Raw genomic sequence first — 17,954 nt, 5'->3', positions numbered from 1 at the left:
GAGAAACTCCAGAAGTGCTAGTTCATGAATAAGAAGTACAGAGGGATCTAAAATGCCTCATATCCCTGTGGAAGAAATTAGTGACTTCAGTGAGAGATGCTGGATGATTTGACAACCTCAGAAGCTGGTCCTCTTAATCTTGTAAACACTGGAAAATTCCTTTTTGTCTCAGAGCTGTCTTTTTTTGTTGCTCCTGAAAAAAAGCATAATTCTGAGGCTTTAAAGTATAGTGGGTGTTGGTCAGCCACCATTAACACAAAGAAAAGAAGGATGATGGGGAGAACTTCTTCAGCAACTATTTCTTCTGATTACTAAAGTAAATAACAAATATGTTTATTTAGCATTAGTCAGACCATATGGATTCAAACATCCAGGGACTGACTGGTTTTTTTTCCCCAGTCTTTACTCCCCACCCCCACCAAGACCTCCCAGAAAGAAGAATTGTTATGAGCAGATTGATGATCAATATCTGAACTAGCAGTCCAGCTAGCAGCTCCAGATGTGAGTTGTCTTCTTCCTGGTAACTAATTCAACTGATACTCACTAAACTAAAGGTAGCTCTCAGATGTTTGACGTGACCCAACAACAAGTAGAAGGATTTGGAGATCACTGTAGAAGCATAATTGACCCTGTCTGAGTTGAAGATGGATGTGTAACCTTTAGTCTCAGCCACCTGGTCAAGGAAAACAGAGCATGCCACCACCAGTGCTTACCTCGGAGTCTGCTGTGGTGCACCAAATGGCTTCCTGCAGCTTCTCTAAGTTTTAAAGGCAGTCCTAGAGATGTGAGAGACTGGTCAGTTATGTCCCAGCCTTGCATGCCCAGTGCATTGGATGACATGTCTGATGCCTTTTCCCTAGTCCCTTATGTCATGAAATTCTAAAACAAAAAAGGAAAAGATTAGTTTTCCAGGGGAAAGTGGAATTGTGCTGATTCTGAATGGTGTGTTAGATGGTACTGTTTCCAGGTAGAGCTGTTCACTGTTACTTCTTGAAATTTGCTGCCCCATCTGGCATTCTTGGATGAGAAATTATGCAAGAGGAACAAGACTTATTGTCTCTGGGTAAGAAAAGATTAGAGAAAGGACCTGAGTACCTGTCAACAGTGGGTGTGAAAAATAGTCAACAGTGCTGAGCCCAGGATGTCTCTGTCCAGCTTGTGTAGGTGTTTAGATCTGTAAAACTAAACCAAACAAAACCCTCCATGGGAATATGAAAGTTGCTCAGGTGAATGTGATAACACTTTGAAATTCAGTGGGCATTCAGAACCCAGCATGGAAACTTTGAACCTGCCATCAGTACATTTGAGACTGGAGATGAGTGTGCACAGGGAATGTAAATATATTTATGCCTTATGTAAAAGATTGTAAATGTGTAATGAAAAAGCTCATGAAAAGTCCATAAGAAGCTGAATCTTTGTAGATCCTGGAAGAGGACAAAAAAAACAAAGGAGAGAGAGGAAGGGGGAAAAGCTAATGTAGTGATGAAACAGATTTAAAAAACCAGATTAAATTAGTTTTGTGGGGCCATCTCACTTTTCTCTGGGCACAAAGGGCTTGCTGATTGCCTGCTTGCTTCTGTCCCTGGAATGCAGCATTATTTTAGCTTCCTTGTGTAGGAGGAAAGGCCGAGTGCCTGAAGGTGTGCCTATACCTCTGTAATCTGAGAATGCCAGATACAACCCAGCAGCTTTGAAAATGTTTTCCTTAGTAGCCTCTTTGAGTCTGCAGAATGCTAATGACAGGGTTTATTAGAACAACAACCCCCAAAGGGCATAGATAATGTTGTGTGGAGGCAGGCCCCACATCCAAAGCCCCAGGGTTCACATGAAGGGCACTACTCTTGACATCTCTTGACACGTGAAATGAAGAAAGCTTTGCATTTCTGCATTAGAGGCGGTAGCCTCTGTTCCACCATATTAGTGCAACCATCAAAATCAGCCAGGCCAAAAAAACTGTGCTGTTTCTGCTCAAGTACCGACAGTCAGGTCACCCTCAGGCTGCCTATCAGTGCTGGGCTTACCCATTGCTGCCTTCACTGGGCAGCTGTAGCAGAAAAACTTTCATCATGTAATGTGTGTTTTAATCTAGTGGGATTTAAAGTCCTTTTATGGAAGGAAGCAGTGGTGTGCAATGGAAGCAGATCCAGTGGCTGTGAGTACTGTAGCTCTGACATGACACTGGTAATTCCTGCCCTTACTGGTAACGTGATGCTGGCTGCTAATGTAGTCACCTACATGAGGGTCTGCTTGCCTAATGAACCTAAGGCTTTAGCAGTGGAAAGCTCTCAGTAAATGCCAGCACAGAGGGAGCCCCAGTGGGCTACCTGAAGATAAGCTTTCCTCTTAACTCGGTTTTCACAAAATAAGCAGTATGGGGTTGTAAACTTTTATGTTAACTTTTCCATAAATTTGGCCTTATAATTAGTGAAAAACCTTTTCCTAACTTCAGTTTTTGGAGGAAGTTATCAGGAAGTTTGACTTTGCCCAAGGGTAAAAATGGGAAACCTTAGGACCAAAAATACTTAGGTCTTACATTTAAGAGACCTCGTTTTTGACAGAACTGGGTAGATAAAAAGTACCTTCTTATCTTTCACAAGAAAAATTCCTTCATTTTGTCTCATGCAAACTAACTTCAGATGTTCATCTTCTATGGTATTAGGCCATTTTTCCTGTGTCGTGCAAGGCCTTCATCATCAACTGTTTTGAGAAGTTGTATAGGTGAGTTAAATTAGCAAAGCACATCGCTTTTGAAGAAATGGAAGTTGGCTTTTTTTCATCCTGAGTGAATGCAGGTTTGAGTCACTTTCTTTAAGTCTCTTCATGTCTAGTGGAAGTTCATGACTGTTCCATGGTCATGCTCACCAGATTTTCCCCTTTGATTGAGAGCTGTGAAGTGTGATCCACTAAGATTTTGAATAAAAAAAAAAGATTTCCATGAAATCACATCTTTTGAAGACAAACATTTGTCATGGCCCAAGTGGAGTAAAACCTCAGATTCAAGGTTTATGGAACAGTATTTCATTAATATTTCATGTTGTAGGTAATCACAGGAAGGATTACATTTGGAAGTCTTCAGTCTCCTGCACTTAATGGGAATTTGGAAAATCTCTAAGTTGACTTACATTACCACTAGAGGCACCTCACTCCTTCAATTTTTATCATTTCCTTCTTCCTGTAGCACTAAATCTGTCACGAGTATCATGCTCTTGGTTCTTTGGTTTATATTCTGATACCTGAACTTTTCAAGACTTGGAAATACTGTTAGAAGCAAGATTCTACTGGATCTAGTGTTACATGTTTTACATTTGATAAACTGTTTTAACTTAAATGGCAAATTTGAAATTCCAGCCACTATATGACTGACCTCAGTTTTCCGTGTATTGCTTGGGTTATTTAGTGTAGCTGCACAAAATTTCCTCCTCATTCTGGGAGAAGTGAAGTGCAGCCTTGCTATACCTGGGTGAATGGTGCTCATGCTTGAAAAAAAGCATCTTCCTCTTGAGAAGTGTGTACAGAAAGCAAGGGTCTGAAGGACACTCATTTGTAACTAAGTTGATTACATCACGTACTTTCCTTCTTCTGCTTTGGATCGTATTAAATATTCTGTCTAGCTTTTTTTACTCCTTAACTTTTACTAACTGGATTAAAATTACTCCATCTTCTGCATCCCAACATGTAGTTTAAAAGCTTTAATTGTGTGTATGTGAGAGGCAAAGTGACGAAGAGTGGTAGGAGATGATCATTGCCATAGGCATTTCTAGGAAGTTTCTAAATAATTTTAAGATCTGTACATTCTTGAAAGTATTTGTTTCAGTGCTCCATAGAATCTTTGGCACCAAAGGTCCATTTGAGCACTCCCAGTCCAGATAAACATTGAGCTTTATGATGCCCACAGTGGCTAGAATAATTTGTGCCATTTTGTGGTTGCACTGTTATAACCACGTGCTATAGTTGTTCCCACCACATCTTGGAGGTCAGCAGTCCAGATTGGGTTTCCTAACAAACAGTTTGGTGTCTTTACATGCACGTTCAGTGATTCATTGTCTGGGGATGTTTGTAAATAGTGAAGTCCTGACATGTTTCTGGGGCAGATGGGAAGTGCCATCTTTCTACTAAGGAAAACATAGAATTATGTATGCTTGTGGGCTTCCTTTTACATTGCTCTAAGAGAAGGTCAAGGAACTTTGTTTATCTGCTTGGAATAGTCAATTTAGTTGAAATTCAGAGAGGAACGTAATTTTGATCAGTCTTACAGAATCAATTTCTACGAAAACTAAAATTTAGGAACAGAAACTGAACTTCAGTTTTGCAATACTTTCTTGTTCCTTTCCTTAGATGCAGAAAATTATCAGCCTCGCAATGGCTTAAATTTGGGTTCAGGAACCTCTACTGAAACCCACAGTCCTGGCACGGTTACCTAGACAAAAGCACCTGTGAATGCACTGGCAGTAAAAGCTGCAAGCAGGAGACATATGTTTCAGGGCAATAGTGGTAGCCTGTGTTCTGCAGGAATGTGTATTGCTACTGTGGAAGGTCAGGAGTGCACAGTGTGTGTCCGAGTGCGCGGCCAAGTCTGCAAGTGCGTGCTGGTCAAACAGCATTGTTCCTCAGGCATATCGCCTGTTTGTGGTCCCTGCATGCCACCTCCTTTCAGTGCAGATTAAAGGCTGGGGTCTTATTTACTCTCCAGTAGAGTGCATGGCTGAGCTGGTGCACACAACAGCTTCTTAGTTTCTCTTTGAGCTTGAACACAGAAGAATAGAGATTCATGGCTCCCCACCCCCTGCCAGAGTAAATTGACCTCTTGGAGGCATCTCTTCACCTAGTGGTGTGAGGACAATGCAGGGCTGCGTATAGAAAGAAAAGAGCAGGCTTTCTGATGGGACAGAGCCCAGGGCTTTTCTTTTGGGAGGCATTCAAGTGTGTGAGGCTAAAATAGAAAACAGGTGAAAGAGGCCTACTCCCTGTGATGTGACTTTCATCTAAGTCTCCCTTGCAGCAATAGCTGCTTGATCTCAAACTCTGGAGACTGAATCTTTCTCATGTTTCTTCCAGTTGGTTTTGGCTGTCTGATCTCTTTTTGTGATGGTCCCTAGAAAAGAGGTAAAAGCCCTGTCTCTAGGGAGGTTCCTGGTGGGGCCCTGTACCTCAATCTCTCACCTTTCTCCCTCTTTTGATTTTTTATCTTGTTTGGTTGAACCTGTAGATCCTCTGGGCCCCGGACAAGCTCTGTCTCATGGGGCACACGTGGCCCACCTTTTGGATAACAAACACTGCATCTCCTAACCTTTCTTGTACCTAGCCTGAGTGAGTGGCTCCTGATTGCTCACATCGTGTGAACAATCTAATATCACATGTTTGTATTTGTACGCATCTGTTTTACACCTATTTATTCATTTGGTCGGTTCTCTTTTGCAGAGTATTAACACATCATTTTTCTTTCACATGCAGACATAGCTCATTGCCTTGGCAACAATGAGCAAAGACACTCTGTGAAGGTATGTACACATGACTGGGATAAAAAAGATAGTCTTATCACTGCATTAAATTATAAAGAAAGAGCCCAGCTTCAGGAAATCACTCAAGCAGGCTGACTGATTGAAATGGGATTCATCCATGTGCTACAGTAATTTCCTATATACCAGTCTAAATCACTGCTCTGAGCAAAGGTGATTGAAGATTGATAAGGGTTTAATGTGTTTAGTGTGTTTAATGGTGTGATGTGTGCAACTATTCAATAGCTCACTCTTGAAATGCATGAGACTGTAACATCTTAAACTGGCTTGAAGAAAATTATTTTCACACCATAGATTGCCCTTACAGATTGCTTATCCTTATGCCTTGTCCCTTTCCTCTTGAAGGACTTGGATTAGGAAAATATGAGTTCAGAGCCTTGACACTGCTTTTCACTTCTGAATATGGGACTCAATTCCCCCAGCACTGCCTGCACCGTGTGAATACCTAGTCTGAACTTGCAGTATACACTGCCCCTATCCTCGTCAGTACAGAGGCATTTCTCTAAAAGTCTTTCCTACCTCACTGTCAGTTACAAGGGACAGATCATCTTTTGGAAGCCACCCCTTCTTCTGCTGTGTGGAGGAGCAGTTACTCCCTCTCCTCTTCCTTTTGCACACACCTCTCCTCTGTGTTAAAGGTGAGAGACAGAAACTAGATCTGGCATCTTATACCTAGTGTTTGCTTTCTGATGGCTAATTTTACTAACAATATTTGTTTATGCTCATTACTGTTCCCTGCTGCATCTGGTCTTTTTGCTGACACGAGGGAATTCTCAGTTAGATAATTTCTGGGGCTGAACCATTCAGCAAGAAACAGATATCAACAGTATTAGGTTAGGATCACGTAACAGCACATCAGCTTTACTCCTTCTGAAGACAAAATATAAGCTGAGGAGCTGAGGAAAAAATCCAGTTACTAAGTGAGAAAATATGGTACCCCATGGGTGTGCATTTCAGTGCTTGGTTAAAAGGTTTCATTTGAGCTAGATTGGTTTGTGTTCTTAGGTTCTGGGGGAAAGTTCATCTTCATAAATGTCTGTGCTCAAATGATACCATCATGATACTGTCATGCCTGAAGCTGGTAGTTCATGAGCACTTTGCTATTGTGGCATGAGAAAGTGGAATTTTGTGCTCGAATTCATTGAACCAATTTTGGAGTGAAAAGTCATGAATCCATTATGTTTAGTCTCCTAATAATCTCACCACTCTTGGAATTCTCTTTATAACTTCCTGCTTTCCCTGGCTACTATGATAATTCTGGTGGTTTTATTGCCATGTATTTCTGAACAATCTTAGCAGAGAACAGTTTGTCAAGTTTAGCACTGCTTGCATCTGCAGAAGCAAGGGATCACTCTAATAAGTAATTCGCTCAAGGCCAATTTTAATTAATGCAGGCTGTTAAATGAAAAAATGTTTCATGAAAGCTAGAACTATGAGGGACTGTGCAAGGCCTTTGTTCTCCATCTGCTTCTCAGCAGCCTGGTCTGATGAGGTGTTAAAGTGAAAGACATTCTGTGTGCAGAGCATACAGTCCTTACAGCATTACTCCTGCACCCTTTGAGTAGTCATATATTCACTATGATCCCAAATGATGGTCTTATGGCCAAATTATGGCCACCACATCTCTCTGAAAATGGAGTGGAGATGTAAATCACAGAATTAGGGCAGAACTATCTAAGTATTTCCAAAACTTTTGTCAACATGACTGAAGTCAGGTTCCTGACCCCAGTGGCATATACAGAGGAATGAAAGGGGTTGACCTAAGTCATTGGCTTTCAGAGTTATTTTCTGTTCTCTACAGCTGGATGGTTTTTAATAATTTAAAAATTGGTAGTGATAACTGAACAACCGCTGGAGAGTGTTGAAATGCGGCCATATTCTGACCTTCTTTGTATCACCAGCAACTGTAGGCTCAGTGCTGCTCTTGAACAGCGATGTCAGAACTTTATTGCTTGTTCCCACAACATAAGCCACAATGGCCTGATAATCACAGAATCATAGAATCAATTAGATTGGAAAAGACCCCTGAAATCATCAAGTCCAACCTTTGGCTGGACACCACCGTGTCAATCAGATCACAGCACTAAGTGCCATGTCCAGTCTTTCCTTAAACACCTTCAGGAATGGTGACCCTACCACCTCCCTGGACGGCCCACTATTCAATAACCTGTGGAACCAGAGGAATTGCAATCACATCTGCATTTTAGAAAGGCAGAATGTAGTAATTGAAGTGACCTTGGGAAAGTTCAGCAATCACTCATTAGATATCCTGTGTTTCTGGTGCATGCTGGTGGGGAGAGATAAAGCCCTGCCTCCCCTGAGTGTGGCACACCTCCTGTGATGAGGAAGGACTTTGTTGTTCTTCTCCTTCTTTCTGTGTGCTTGTTGAGTTCTGATGTAATTTTTCTTTTAACTGCAGGTCACTTCATGGGCAACAACACAGTGATTGATGTTTTGAGGAGAGAAGGGTACGAGGTAGAACACACTCCAGCTGGACAAGCCATCAACAAGTAATGCATGCTTTCACCTAGCTGAGCAGCCATTGAGGGCTGGGTTTGTAAACAATCATGAAGAAGTAGTGGCAGATGGAACTATACCTAACACTCAGCTAGGCTCCTTCTCTCCTTCCCAGAAGTTTGCTTTTCTCTTCCATGAGCTAGTTTGGAAACAAGATTTTGTTTACTTTTTTTCTTTTTGTGGTTTGTTTGCGTTATTTTTGGTTTTATGTTTGTTTGGGTTTTTTTAATTGAAATAACATTTTCCCCCTCTGTAAGTTTGAACTCTTAAATGAAAAGCACAGACTATGCATGCTTGGTACATCAGATCTGGATGCTGTCTCATACCACATAAGGCTTTCACACTTCTCCTTCCTCCCTTTTATGTGTTTGAGTGCCCTGCCTTTTACTGTCCTTCTTTTACACCACTATTTTTCATTTTTTCTGATTACTCTCTGTCAGCCTGGAATCTGAATGCCCAGAGTCTACCCAGTCTCTTTGCAAGCTGTGCTCATGACTGATTGCTCTCATGTCCCCTGCTCTCTTCTGCATTTTTAAGCCAAGGTACTTGTTGTTCTGGTTCATCCTGTCCTTTGGGATATACCCTTACTGCCTCTTTTATCTCTCACTGGATGCTTTTATCCATCTCCATGGTTTCAGTAACTACAGATGCCAGATAATCTCCTCCTCCACTCTCTGCTGAGAATTACATGTGCTTTTGAGTCACCTCTTCCTGGAATTCTTGCCACCAGCTTAGGATCTGCAATCCTTGTCTCCCCCTTCTCCAGAATCTTACCAAATACGTGTCTGTCAGCTATGCCCACTCCTCCTTGTAGTCACTGCTAAAAGACCACAATGGAGAAAAGGTTTGGTCCCAATTATGGTACTGTTTTCTTTTTACCTTCTGTGCCAAGCATGCTGTTCCTCTCTGTTTACATCTCTGTTCCTCCTCCCCCACAATTCTGATATGATGGTCTCAGACAGGACCATCAGCTTTTGTGCAGAGAGCACAGAGAAGAGTCTTGGTCTGTGCCAAGGGCTCCACAGATGTGGTAAAAATAATAGATATTTTTCTCATACTCTTGTTACTTCACCTTTCTCTTTAAGTCACTTTTGCTGCTGTCTAAAACCATAAGATTCAAACTCTGGCAGATCATATTTTTGTGATGATTCTTGACATGGACATATATCATTAACTCTACATGCACTGAAAAAAACTGAGCCAAGACTTATCCCCACTCATATATGAATGCCAGCCTCTAGCCCTGTTGCCACCAATGGGCAGGTGGTCTGATAAGGAGAAGGCCCCTGTGCTTAAGTAGAAGACTTATTGATTCTGTAACACTTGAATCATTCTAGAAAATCCAGTGTATCATTGTTTGAAGGATTTATTAAAACAAACAAACAAACAAGAAAACCAAACAGCTTGCATGGATATTTTCGTGTTGGTTTTCTCACTTTTAGCTTAGGTATTCCTAAAAACTGCTGTAGCAGCTTCTTAAAGCTTAAAGAAAGACAGTTTAATAGGTACTTCAGAATAAACAAGATCTGATACTTCTCTGTAAAGATGTGGTTGTAAAGAAATCAAAGGCAGACAATTATGGAAAGGAGGGATAGATTTTAACTCATCAGGAAGTTTGGTATCAAGGACACTTGGGGTAGCTGGCACCCAATTCTCTGACCACATCGTGGGAGTTCATTGTCCAGCCAGTGACTCTTGTGCCTTTGAAAGCCCTCAGTTTGGCATGAGTTGCATCTTAAACCTCTCATTGGAACTACTGGACAGAACATCTTTCCTGGAGTCTTGATTTTGAAGCTGACTGAATAAGCTAAAGAAGATGGCACTTCACTATTAATGTTTCTGGATGACTTGGAAATATATTTAAAAATATGAAATATGTTTCAAGAAAAAGGAAAAGAGTATATGAGGTGGGGGAAAGATCTGTGGCAAGCGTGTGTCAGAGTTCTAGGAATTGGATAGAGGATTTCCCTTGATTGTTATCCTGGGCTTGTTCTAGGAGAAACAACAGGGCAGTCTGTGACAGTAAACCCAGTCTAGCCACATAAGTGTGGAACCATATCCAGCTATTGTCCTAGACAGCAGTGCTGCACACAGTCCAGACAGTGCCTGTGGACTATTTTACCATACAAAATCGAGAGAGGAAAAAAATGTCAAGTAGTTGAACTGAGACAGAGAATTCAAGCAGCTGTTCTGGTGTTGGATACAGTGGGGCTGAGATGTTGTAAAACACAAGAAGAAGGAAGTCTGCAGTTGTCTCCCTTCCCTGCAACATGACATTGTGCAGTAGCAGCACAGTCTGCTGCTTCCTGTGCTCTGGCTAAACAAAAAGTCTCTTGTGACGTATCTTGTAGATATCTGTGTGTAGGAACCAAGAAAGAGACAGGATTGTTATACTTGTTTTCCTGTAGCAGGCAAATGACTGGGTGCAGTAACACAATTTCACCTTTAGACAGGGCTGCCTGAGGTGTGCTGCCCATTTGCTGGGGAAATGGGATGGAATGAATGCCCCTGGTGGAGGCAAAAGGGTTCCTTCTCCCTGCTGTCTCCAAAGCAGGGAAGGCAAAAGAGGGTCTCCAACAAGGCAGCAGTGGAAAAGACAGTTTATGAATGGTACCACAAGTTCAATTAAGCTCCTTCTGGTTTTAAATGTTGTTCCTGACTTTGGAATGCATTTATATATTGTAAAACAGTCATCACAATCACAGGCATAATTAAGGTGCTTCCTGACTCCTCCCTTAGCTGCTGTGCTGGGAGAAGGAACTGGCCTGGGGGAGGAAGGACATCCTTTTGCATCTGTGTGCCTTTTTCAGTGGTTGCTTATTCGGTCGCTGGATGAACTGCCTGCAGGAAGTGTTGGAAAGGAGGTTATGTACGTGGGTGTCTAATAACAGTGTCTGAGGCTGCATCTACCACAACAAATGGCTGGCCATGCAGGATACAGATCATCCTGTACCTGTAGCAGTGCTGAGCTCCAGCATGATATGGCCATGAGTTCTGTGGGGAAGGCTGCAGACAGCATGGCACTCTAGTCTACAGTGGAGCAGGAGTGCCCACTCCTCTCCCTGCTGTGACTTAGACAATTAAAGAACAAACACAGTGAAGAGAAGATGGGGAAAAGGGAATCCTAGGCAGAGGATCAAGCAGATCAAATCAGGTGAGCGGAGACAGCTAGTGGGGGATCACTCTGTAAGGTGGAGTTAAAGTGCAGGTGATGTGAGGCAGCTGAGGAGGAAAGCTGAAGGGTTGTGATAGTTCAGAGGTGATAAAGTGTGACAGTGTGACAATCTCAAGGATTTGAAAGAGATTGATAGCCTAAGGCCCATTCTGCATCAGTCTCTGTCAAATAAACTTTACCACATGACCAGTCTATGATTTTCCTGGCAGGAAATAAGACAAATTATCTTTGTTTTCCATCTGCTCTTGCTTTCATGTTTCAGTCTACAATTTTATTTCTCCTTCTCCAGGAAGGACTCTTTTTATTCACCATCAAATAAACGTACACCCAGTGATGGGCTAGCTTGAAAACTGCAGCCATCCTGAAACATGTCCCTTCTTGACCTCCTCCTTTTTGTGCCACTGGAAGCTGAAAAGAGAACACAGTTCTGAGAAGATTTCAGTTTTTAAAGCCAGGTTTCTTGCCAATGGTCTGTGGGTTTTTTATGGTTTAACCCCAGCCAGCGGCCAAGCCCCGCTCAGCTGCTTGCTCACTCTCCCACCAGAGGGACTAGGGAGAGAATTGAAAGGGAAAAAGCCAGAAAACTCATGGCTTGAGATAAAGACAGTTTAATGGGGAAAGCAAAAGCCACACACACAAGCAAAGCAAAACAAGGAATTAATTCACTGCTTCCCATGGGCAGGCAGGTGTTCAGCCAGCTCCAGGAGAGCTGGGCCCCATCATGTGTAATGGTTACTGGGGAAGACAAACACTATCACTCCAAATGCCCCACCTTCCTCTTTCTTCCCCACAGCTCTGTATACTGATCATGATTTCATATGGTATGGAATATCCCTGTGGTCAGTTTGGGTCACCTGTCCCAGCTGTGTCTCCTCCCAACCTCCCTGTCAGCGTGGCAGCATGAAAAGCAGAAAAGGCCCTGGATCTCTTCTAGCCCCACCCAGCAACAACAAAAACATCTCTATCAACCCTGTGTTCAGCAGAAACCCAATACATAGCCCTGTACTAGCCACTATGAAGAAACTTAACTCTACCCCAGCTGAAACCAACACAGGTTTTCTATTACCATTCTGAATTTCAGTCCAAGCCAGTCTCCAATTTAATCTTCTTACAGAAGACTGTTGGATTTCTTCTCTTCCCTTTACATAGCCATAAAGATCAGTCAGATATTCCTGTTGGGTTCTCTGTGCACTCAAATTGAGCTTGTAGGTTTGCCCAAGATGCTCATAAAGAAGAGGGCAAATTGCTTTGTTCCAGACAATGAGAAGTGTGGGCCAGCAAAGCTGTGAGTGAATAGAGATGTTGTTTGCTCTAAGTATAAAGAAACAGAGCTTCAGTAATTAGCATGGAGCTGATTGTTGGCTTTTTCAGTTTATCACCTTTGCAGGGGCTGCGTAGGCATAGGCCCCCATCAGATACTGGAATGTTGCTGTGAGGTCTCCATGCAACCTTCTCTTCTCCAGCCATGTTAGCTGTTACCAATCACCTCTTTGTTTTCCATGTGCCTTAGCATAGTTTCTAGAAGAATCTGCTCTGCTATCTTGCATGGCACAGAGGTGAGACTGACTGGTCTGTAGTTCCCTGGGTCTTCTGCTTTCTGCTTTTTAAAAATGAAAGTTATATTTCCTTTTTTCCAGTCCTCAGGAACTTCACCTAACTACCACAATTTTTCAAAAATTGGATAGTGGCTCAACAACTTCATCTGCCTGCTCTCTCAGGACATGCAGATGAATCTCATCAGGTCCCATAGACTTGGTCAAATCCAGATTCCTTAGATGGTCTTGAACCTGATGCTCTCTTACAGTGAGCTTGGGGTCTTCATTCTCTGAGTCTTTCCTGACTTCAGTGGTATGGCTGGGGCCCTTGCTGTTGAAGAATGAGGCACAGAAGTTGTTGAGAACCTCAGCCTTGTCTTTGTCCAGGGTAGCCAGGTCTCCCATTACCATTAATGGTATCTTGAGCTATTCCCTTCAAAGACAGTAATTTTGCAAGATGCGTTTCTGTAGCCATGACCACAATCTGCTTTTTATCTACCAGTGAGAGTTGTTGATCCAGGACTGGCTTCATCAGTTAGTGGGCTTTAGTAATTTTGTCTCTGCCACTTCCCCAGAGTTACTTGGCTCTGGGCAGGAAATGCTGAAAGGGATAATCTGGTCTGTGTTCTGCAGTACAGCAGAGGATGTGTAGTAGACCAAAGGAGCGAGGTTTGACCTTCTCTGACTTTGAGGGTGATTCCATTTTTGTCTCTTTCTAGGTAGGTAAACTTATTACCAAGAGTTATTCCGCCCTGAGTCAGATTGCATTCTTTCCTCAGATCCAGATTGCCAAAAAAAGCTTTTCCAAAGCTTTATTTTTTTTTTTTGGTAAAGAGAAATATTTTGATCAGAATATTGACTTAAGAAAGAAGGGGCAGAAATATAAGGCAGAGAAATGAGCAACCAGCCAATATGTCAGGGAGAAACACCTATTTTATATACATGTGCCTTGATAGTATCTGTATCATGATTTTGCCTCAAAGCCCTTTCAAATGTTGTCTGTGTTCCCTCTTTCTTCCAGCCAAAAATCTCCCAAAACCTTGTTAGCCTTTTCATCATCACACAGTCCCTATGTCACGTCCCAGGAGCTCCCACTGCCATTGCACCCCCAGAAGGAGGAGGAGGAGAAGGAAGAGTTCCTGCCTCACCTGCTACTGCCTGACAGCATCGATGTGCTGGAGAAGGTAGACAGGAAGTACAAAAAGAAGAAGAAGAAGCAGCAGCAGAAGAAACGCAGATTGCGACAGTTTAACGACCTCTGGGTTCGCCTTGAAGAAAGGTAGTTCAGGGCTGGGGAGGGGGGATGGTTTGTCATGCAGAATGGACTTTACTTAGACTGTTTAATTTGATCCACCGAACTTCTGCTGGGGCTAGATACACCCTGAGGATGGGATCTGACCTTCTCCCTCACCATGATTCTTTCTGAAAACTTTACATAAGACTGCTTGTGCTTTTAGTGACAAAATAGCTTTTTTTTTTAACTCCCCATGGTTAGGTTTGTGAAAAATGAGGCCCAAAACAAGTGGAAGCCTTGTCTAGATCATTTTGCACTGGGAATTGAGGAATTGTGAGTGTATGGCAGTCCTCTCTATCACAGAAGGGTTGGTCCAGTGGTAGATGGTACAGGTCAAAGTCTTGGGCTGTTATCCAAGAACTGCTGCATGTGTGGAAACTGTCATACCTGACATATGTACTCCTTCCATTTGGACAATATTCATGCGGTATTTCCAGTCTCCGTATTCTTCCAGTCTCAAAAAGCACGACACCCTAGTGGATGATGGAGTTAATATAAAAAACTCAGTGTGTTGTGGGGCAAAGGTCCACACGTAACCCTTAGTTATATGTTATCCAGAAGAGCTTACTTACCTGCAAGTACTACAGCAGCCTGCAAAAAAAAAAAAAAGCCAGCTCTTCCCTCACTACCTATACTTGGGCCTGTGGCTGATGTATACCTTAATGTTTCCCTCCTGTCAGATAACCTCGTATCATTTACTTTCTATTAATGTAGTTGCTATCAGCTGACTGCGAATGGGTTTTGGGAGTTTCTGTTGATAGACTGTTTAGTTGAAATGGTAAGGACTGACTGCCTTAAGCTCCCCCCTGCCTCTGCTGTGACATGTTCAGTTTTTCACGCGCAGTTTTTCCCACAAAGCTCAGGGAAGTCGGTGGGCAGTGACTGTGAGATACGTGTGCACTTGCAGTATCAGTGCCTTCAGAAGATGAGGGAAGATGGGAAGATGTGCTACTGGGATTAAACTGGAGGTACATTAAGGCTACATACTGGTTTGCAAGTACTGCTAGGCAGTAGTGCAGCAAAAGCAAAGCTAATACGGCAGCTTAGGAAACTGCTGCACAAACATGAGAGCAGCAAATGCCACTTTTCTTTCTTTTCTTTTATAATGTTTCCTTTCTTCCCCTGATAATTAAGTTATCCTTTGCGCTAGGAACTTATCCAGATGCTAGGTGACAGATTAATTTTAGGGGTGAGCCCTTAGTAGCAGAGAGCTTGAACGTCTGGACGTGGAGCTATTGCATGACAGTACTGGGAAAGACAAGCGATGCCTGGGAGATTGCCGAGGGAAAGCGGCTGTCAGTCGGGCACAAAGCCCGTCCGTGCGCTGGGTTTCCGTAAAGCAGGTTATCTCGGCTCTCTCTGCCCAGGCTCCCGGGCAGGCGTGGGATGAGCTGACAGCCCCACCTCGTGGAGCAGCCGCGTCTGTTCCCGCGGAGATCCAACACCTCTGGGCTCAGCCTGGCTCTTGTGCAGGGCACGTCTCGCTGGGAGTCTCAGCCCTTGCTGTAACCATTCCTCGGGGTGCTCAGGCACAGGTTCCTTTTGCCAGGGCATTCACAGCTTTCAGGTTTGCAGTTGGACTCGGTGATCTTAAAGGTCTTTTCCAACCCAAATGGTTCTGTGATTCCTTCTGTCAGCCTGAAAATGTGAAAGGTGCAGCTCAAGGGATTTTAATACAGTCTTGTAGTGGGCTTGGCAGAATGGCTTTGGTTTGTGCCCCTGTACGCATTAGCTGCCAGTTGTATTTCTTTGATGTGCTGCCAGCTGGCTTCACTCCAGCTATTGTTCAAATCTTCAGGGGAACCCTTCGGGTAAGGAAGAGTAAATGTTTTTTAAAAGGATACTAATTGCCTTCAGTTTCCCAAAGCATATTTTTGCTTAATGGGCCAAAATAAGACAAGAATGATGAACAGCAGCTGGTGTAGCAGCTTTTGTATTTGCCCAGTGAACTTGCTTTTAGTTTCATCCAAATTTGTCTTCAGGTTTCACAGAGCACCACAAGGCCCTGGGGTTTATGTCAGTCCTACAGCTATGGGATCAAGTATTGCTTTCAGTCCACTGCCAAGGAGAACACCACCAGTGTTGCATGTGACCCTTCTGACTCTTGGCCTGCTGCAGTGTGTAATCTCCCCCAGTTCGGGACAGTTCACGTTAGCAACCTACAGCACAGAGTTTTCTCTCCTCTGTCATGTATTGCCATAATGGGAATTCAGCACCACGTGGGCTCTGATTCAGTTCTTGTTTATCACCACGTCAGAGTACTCACTTTCATGGGAAATAGTCTGGAATGTGGTGATTTTTCCTGGTGACTCCAGGATGTGCTTTTGGATGTGACTTTTCCTCTCCTTAAAGTATGACATGCAATCTCTTTGTAATTCATGACCTGTGGAAGAGATCATGCAGTATAAAAACAAGTTTGGTCCACACTACGATGCACGAAGCATGGCTGAGGAAGATGTACTCAGTTGAGAAAGGATATCTCACTCCAGCAACACTCCTCTGCAACAATGCTTGTATTGTTCTTACATAGCTGAAAGGCATATTCCTGCTTAGCTGAAAGGCACTAGGAGTATGGTCATCTTACCCTCCTGACTGACTGTGGGAGCAATGGGCAGGCTGGGTAGACCTGAGACAGGGCAGGTATTTTCCTGGTGTTTTCACCCTCCGCAATCTCTCTTGCTTGTTGCTCTTCAAGACTACTCCATAGTTCAGCCGGGTAGCACCCTCGTCCTTGTGGGCTGGCATGGGTGCTGCCCACGCTTGTGAGGAAGGGACAAGACAGCACTCTGCCGTTAGGAGACAAAGACTTTTGGTGAGAGTGTAACTTGTACAAGAGACCATTCCTGTGAACCCAGAAGACTAACAGTGGGGCACAGAGACTGACCACCTCTTGCTCTGTGGCTGTTGGGCAGTTCTGGGCTGGGTCTGGACTGATGTTCTTCTCTTGCCTTGCAGTGCTACCGACCATCCTCCCCGGATCCGCATCATTAATGGCTACATCACGGTCGAATCCCAGCCCCGGGGCCATGGGCGGTCCAGCCACACCCGCACAGACACCAGCAGTGCTCACCAGCTTTCCCGTTCTCTCTTCCTTCCGCTGCTGGCTTTGACTTTGCACATGATAATGCTGCATTGAAACACAGGGAGACCCAAGTTGCAGGGCTGTTGCCTTAAAAATAAATAAATAAAAAAAAAAGAAACCTACGTGAAAAAAATGAAATAGAAGACTCTGGGTGGGACACCCGTTCTTTGGGGTGTTCTTAAACTGCCTCCTTTTCCTGAGTCTGGATGATTAACACTATTAACTGGTTTGACCTACCCAATACAGGAGAAGATATTTTGATGAAAGTGTTATTTATCCTTCTCTTGCAGAAGAGTGATTTCATGTTATCCCATAATGCTTTGGGGAGATTATAATGTTGCTATAACATAGCTGTTGTTTAGCTATATGAGCCCAACTAAATTACAATTTTTTCACCTTCAGTGCCTTGTAAGAAGATTTACATACCACTGACTTGTTTATTAGAACAGATTTTGGTCATATGAGCACAGCTGCGAAAGAGAGGTTGATATTTTATGTCTCTACTTCGTAATGTTTTTATGTCTTGCCTGTTAGGGCTCCAGATTACATATAAAGGTTCATGACAACACCTTCTACAATAGAATAAAACAGTGAAGACTTGTGAACAGAATATTTCTGCTGTCTGTTTGGTGCTGTGTAAGATGGGTACACCTCAATCTCCAATGACCAGACAAGACTTGAAAGTGCTGCTCACGCTCCCACCCCGGCGCTATTATCAGCACCGAATGGCTCCATCCTGCCTGGCGGAGGAGGGGTTTGGGGAGTGGGGCACGGTTTGAGCTTCATAACCGGGAGCCAAAAGGACCGTCCGGGGAGAGACACCAGCCCCGTCCTC

General features: G+C 43.4%; 1 protein-coding gene across 1 annotated transcript in view; it reads left to right on the top strand.

Moving 5' to 3' along the window:
• Positions 1-17,729, top strand: part of TRABD2A (TraB domain containing 2A) — a gene marked incomplete at its 5' end in the record, with an annotated part of 67,860 nt that extends 50,131 nt beyond the window's left edge. Inside the window, 3 exons of the mRNA XM_017822545.1 lie at positions 7,936-8,026; positions 13,765-14,022; positions 16,993-17,729. Coding sequence (XP_017678034.1) covers positions 7,936-8,026; positions 13,765-14,022; positions 16,993-17,173 — 530 coding nt within the window. The remainder of the gene's footprint in view (positions 1-7,935; positions 8,027-13,764; positions 14,023-16,992) is intronic.
• Between the last annotated feature and the right edge of the window lie 225 nt (positions 17,730-17,954).

Source organism: Lepidothrix coronata, unplaced genomic scaffold, assembly GCF_001604755.1.
Source record: "Lepidothrix coronata isolate B3197 unplaced genomic scaffold, Lepidothrix_coronata-1.0 Scaffold98, whole genome shotgun sequence".
Taxonomy (NCBI): Eukaryota; Metazoa; Chordata; class Aves; order Passeriformes; family Pipridae; genus Lepidothrix; species Lepidothrix coronata.
The sequence above is the reverse complement of the archived record's forward strand: the minus strand, read 5'-3'. Positions and strand labels throughout refer to the sequence as shown.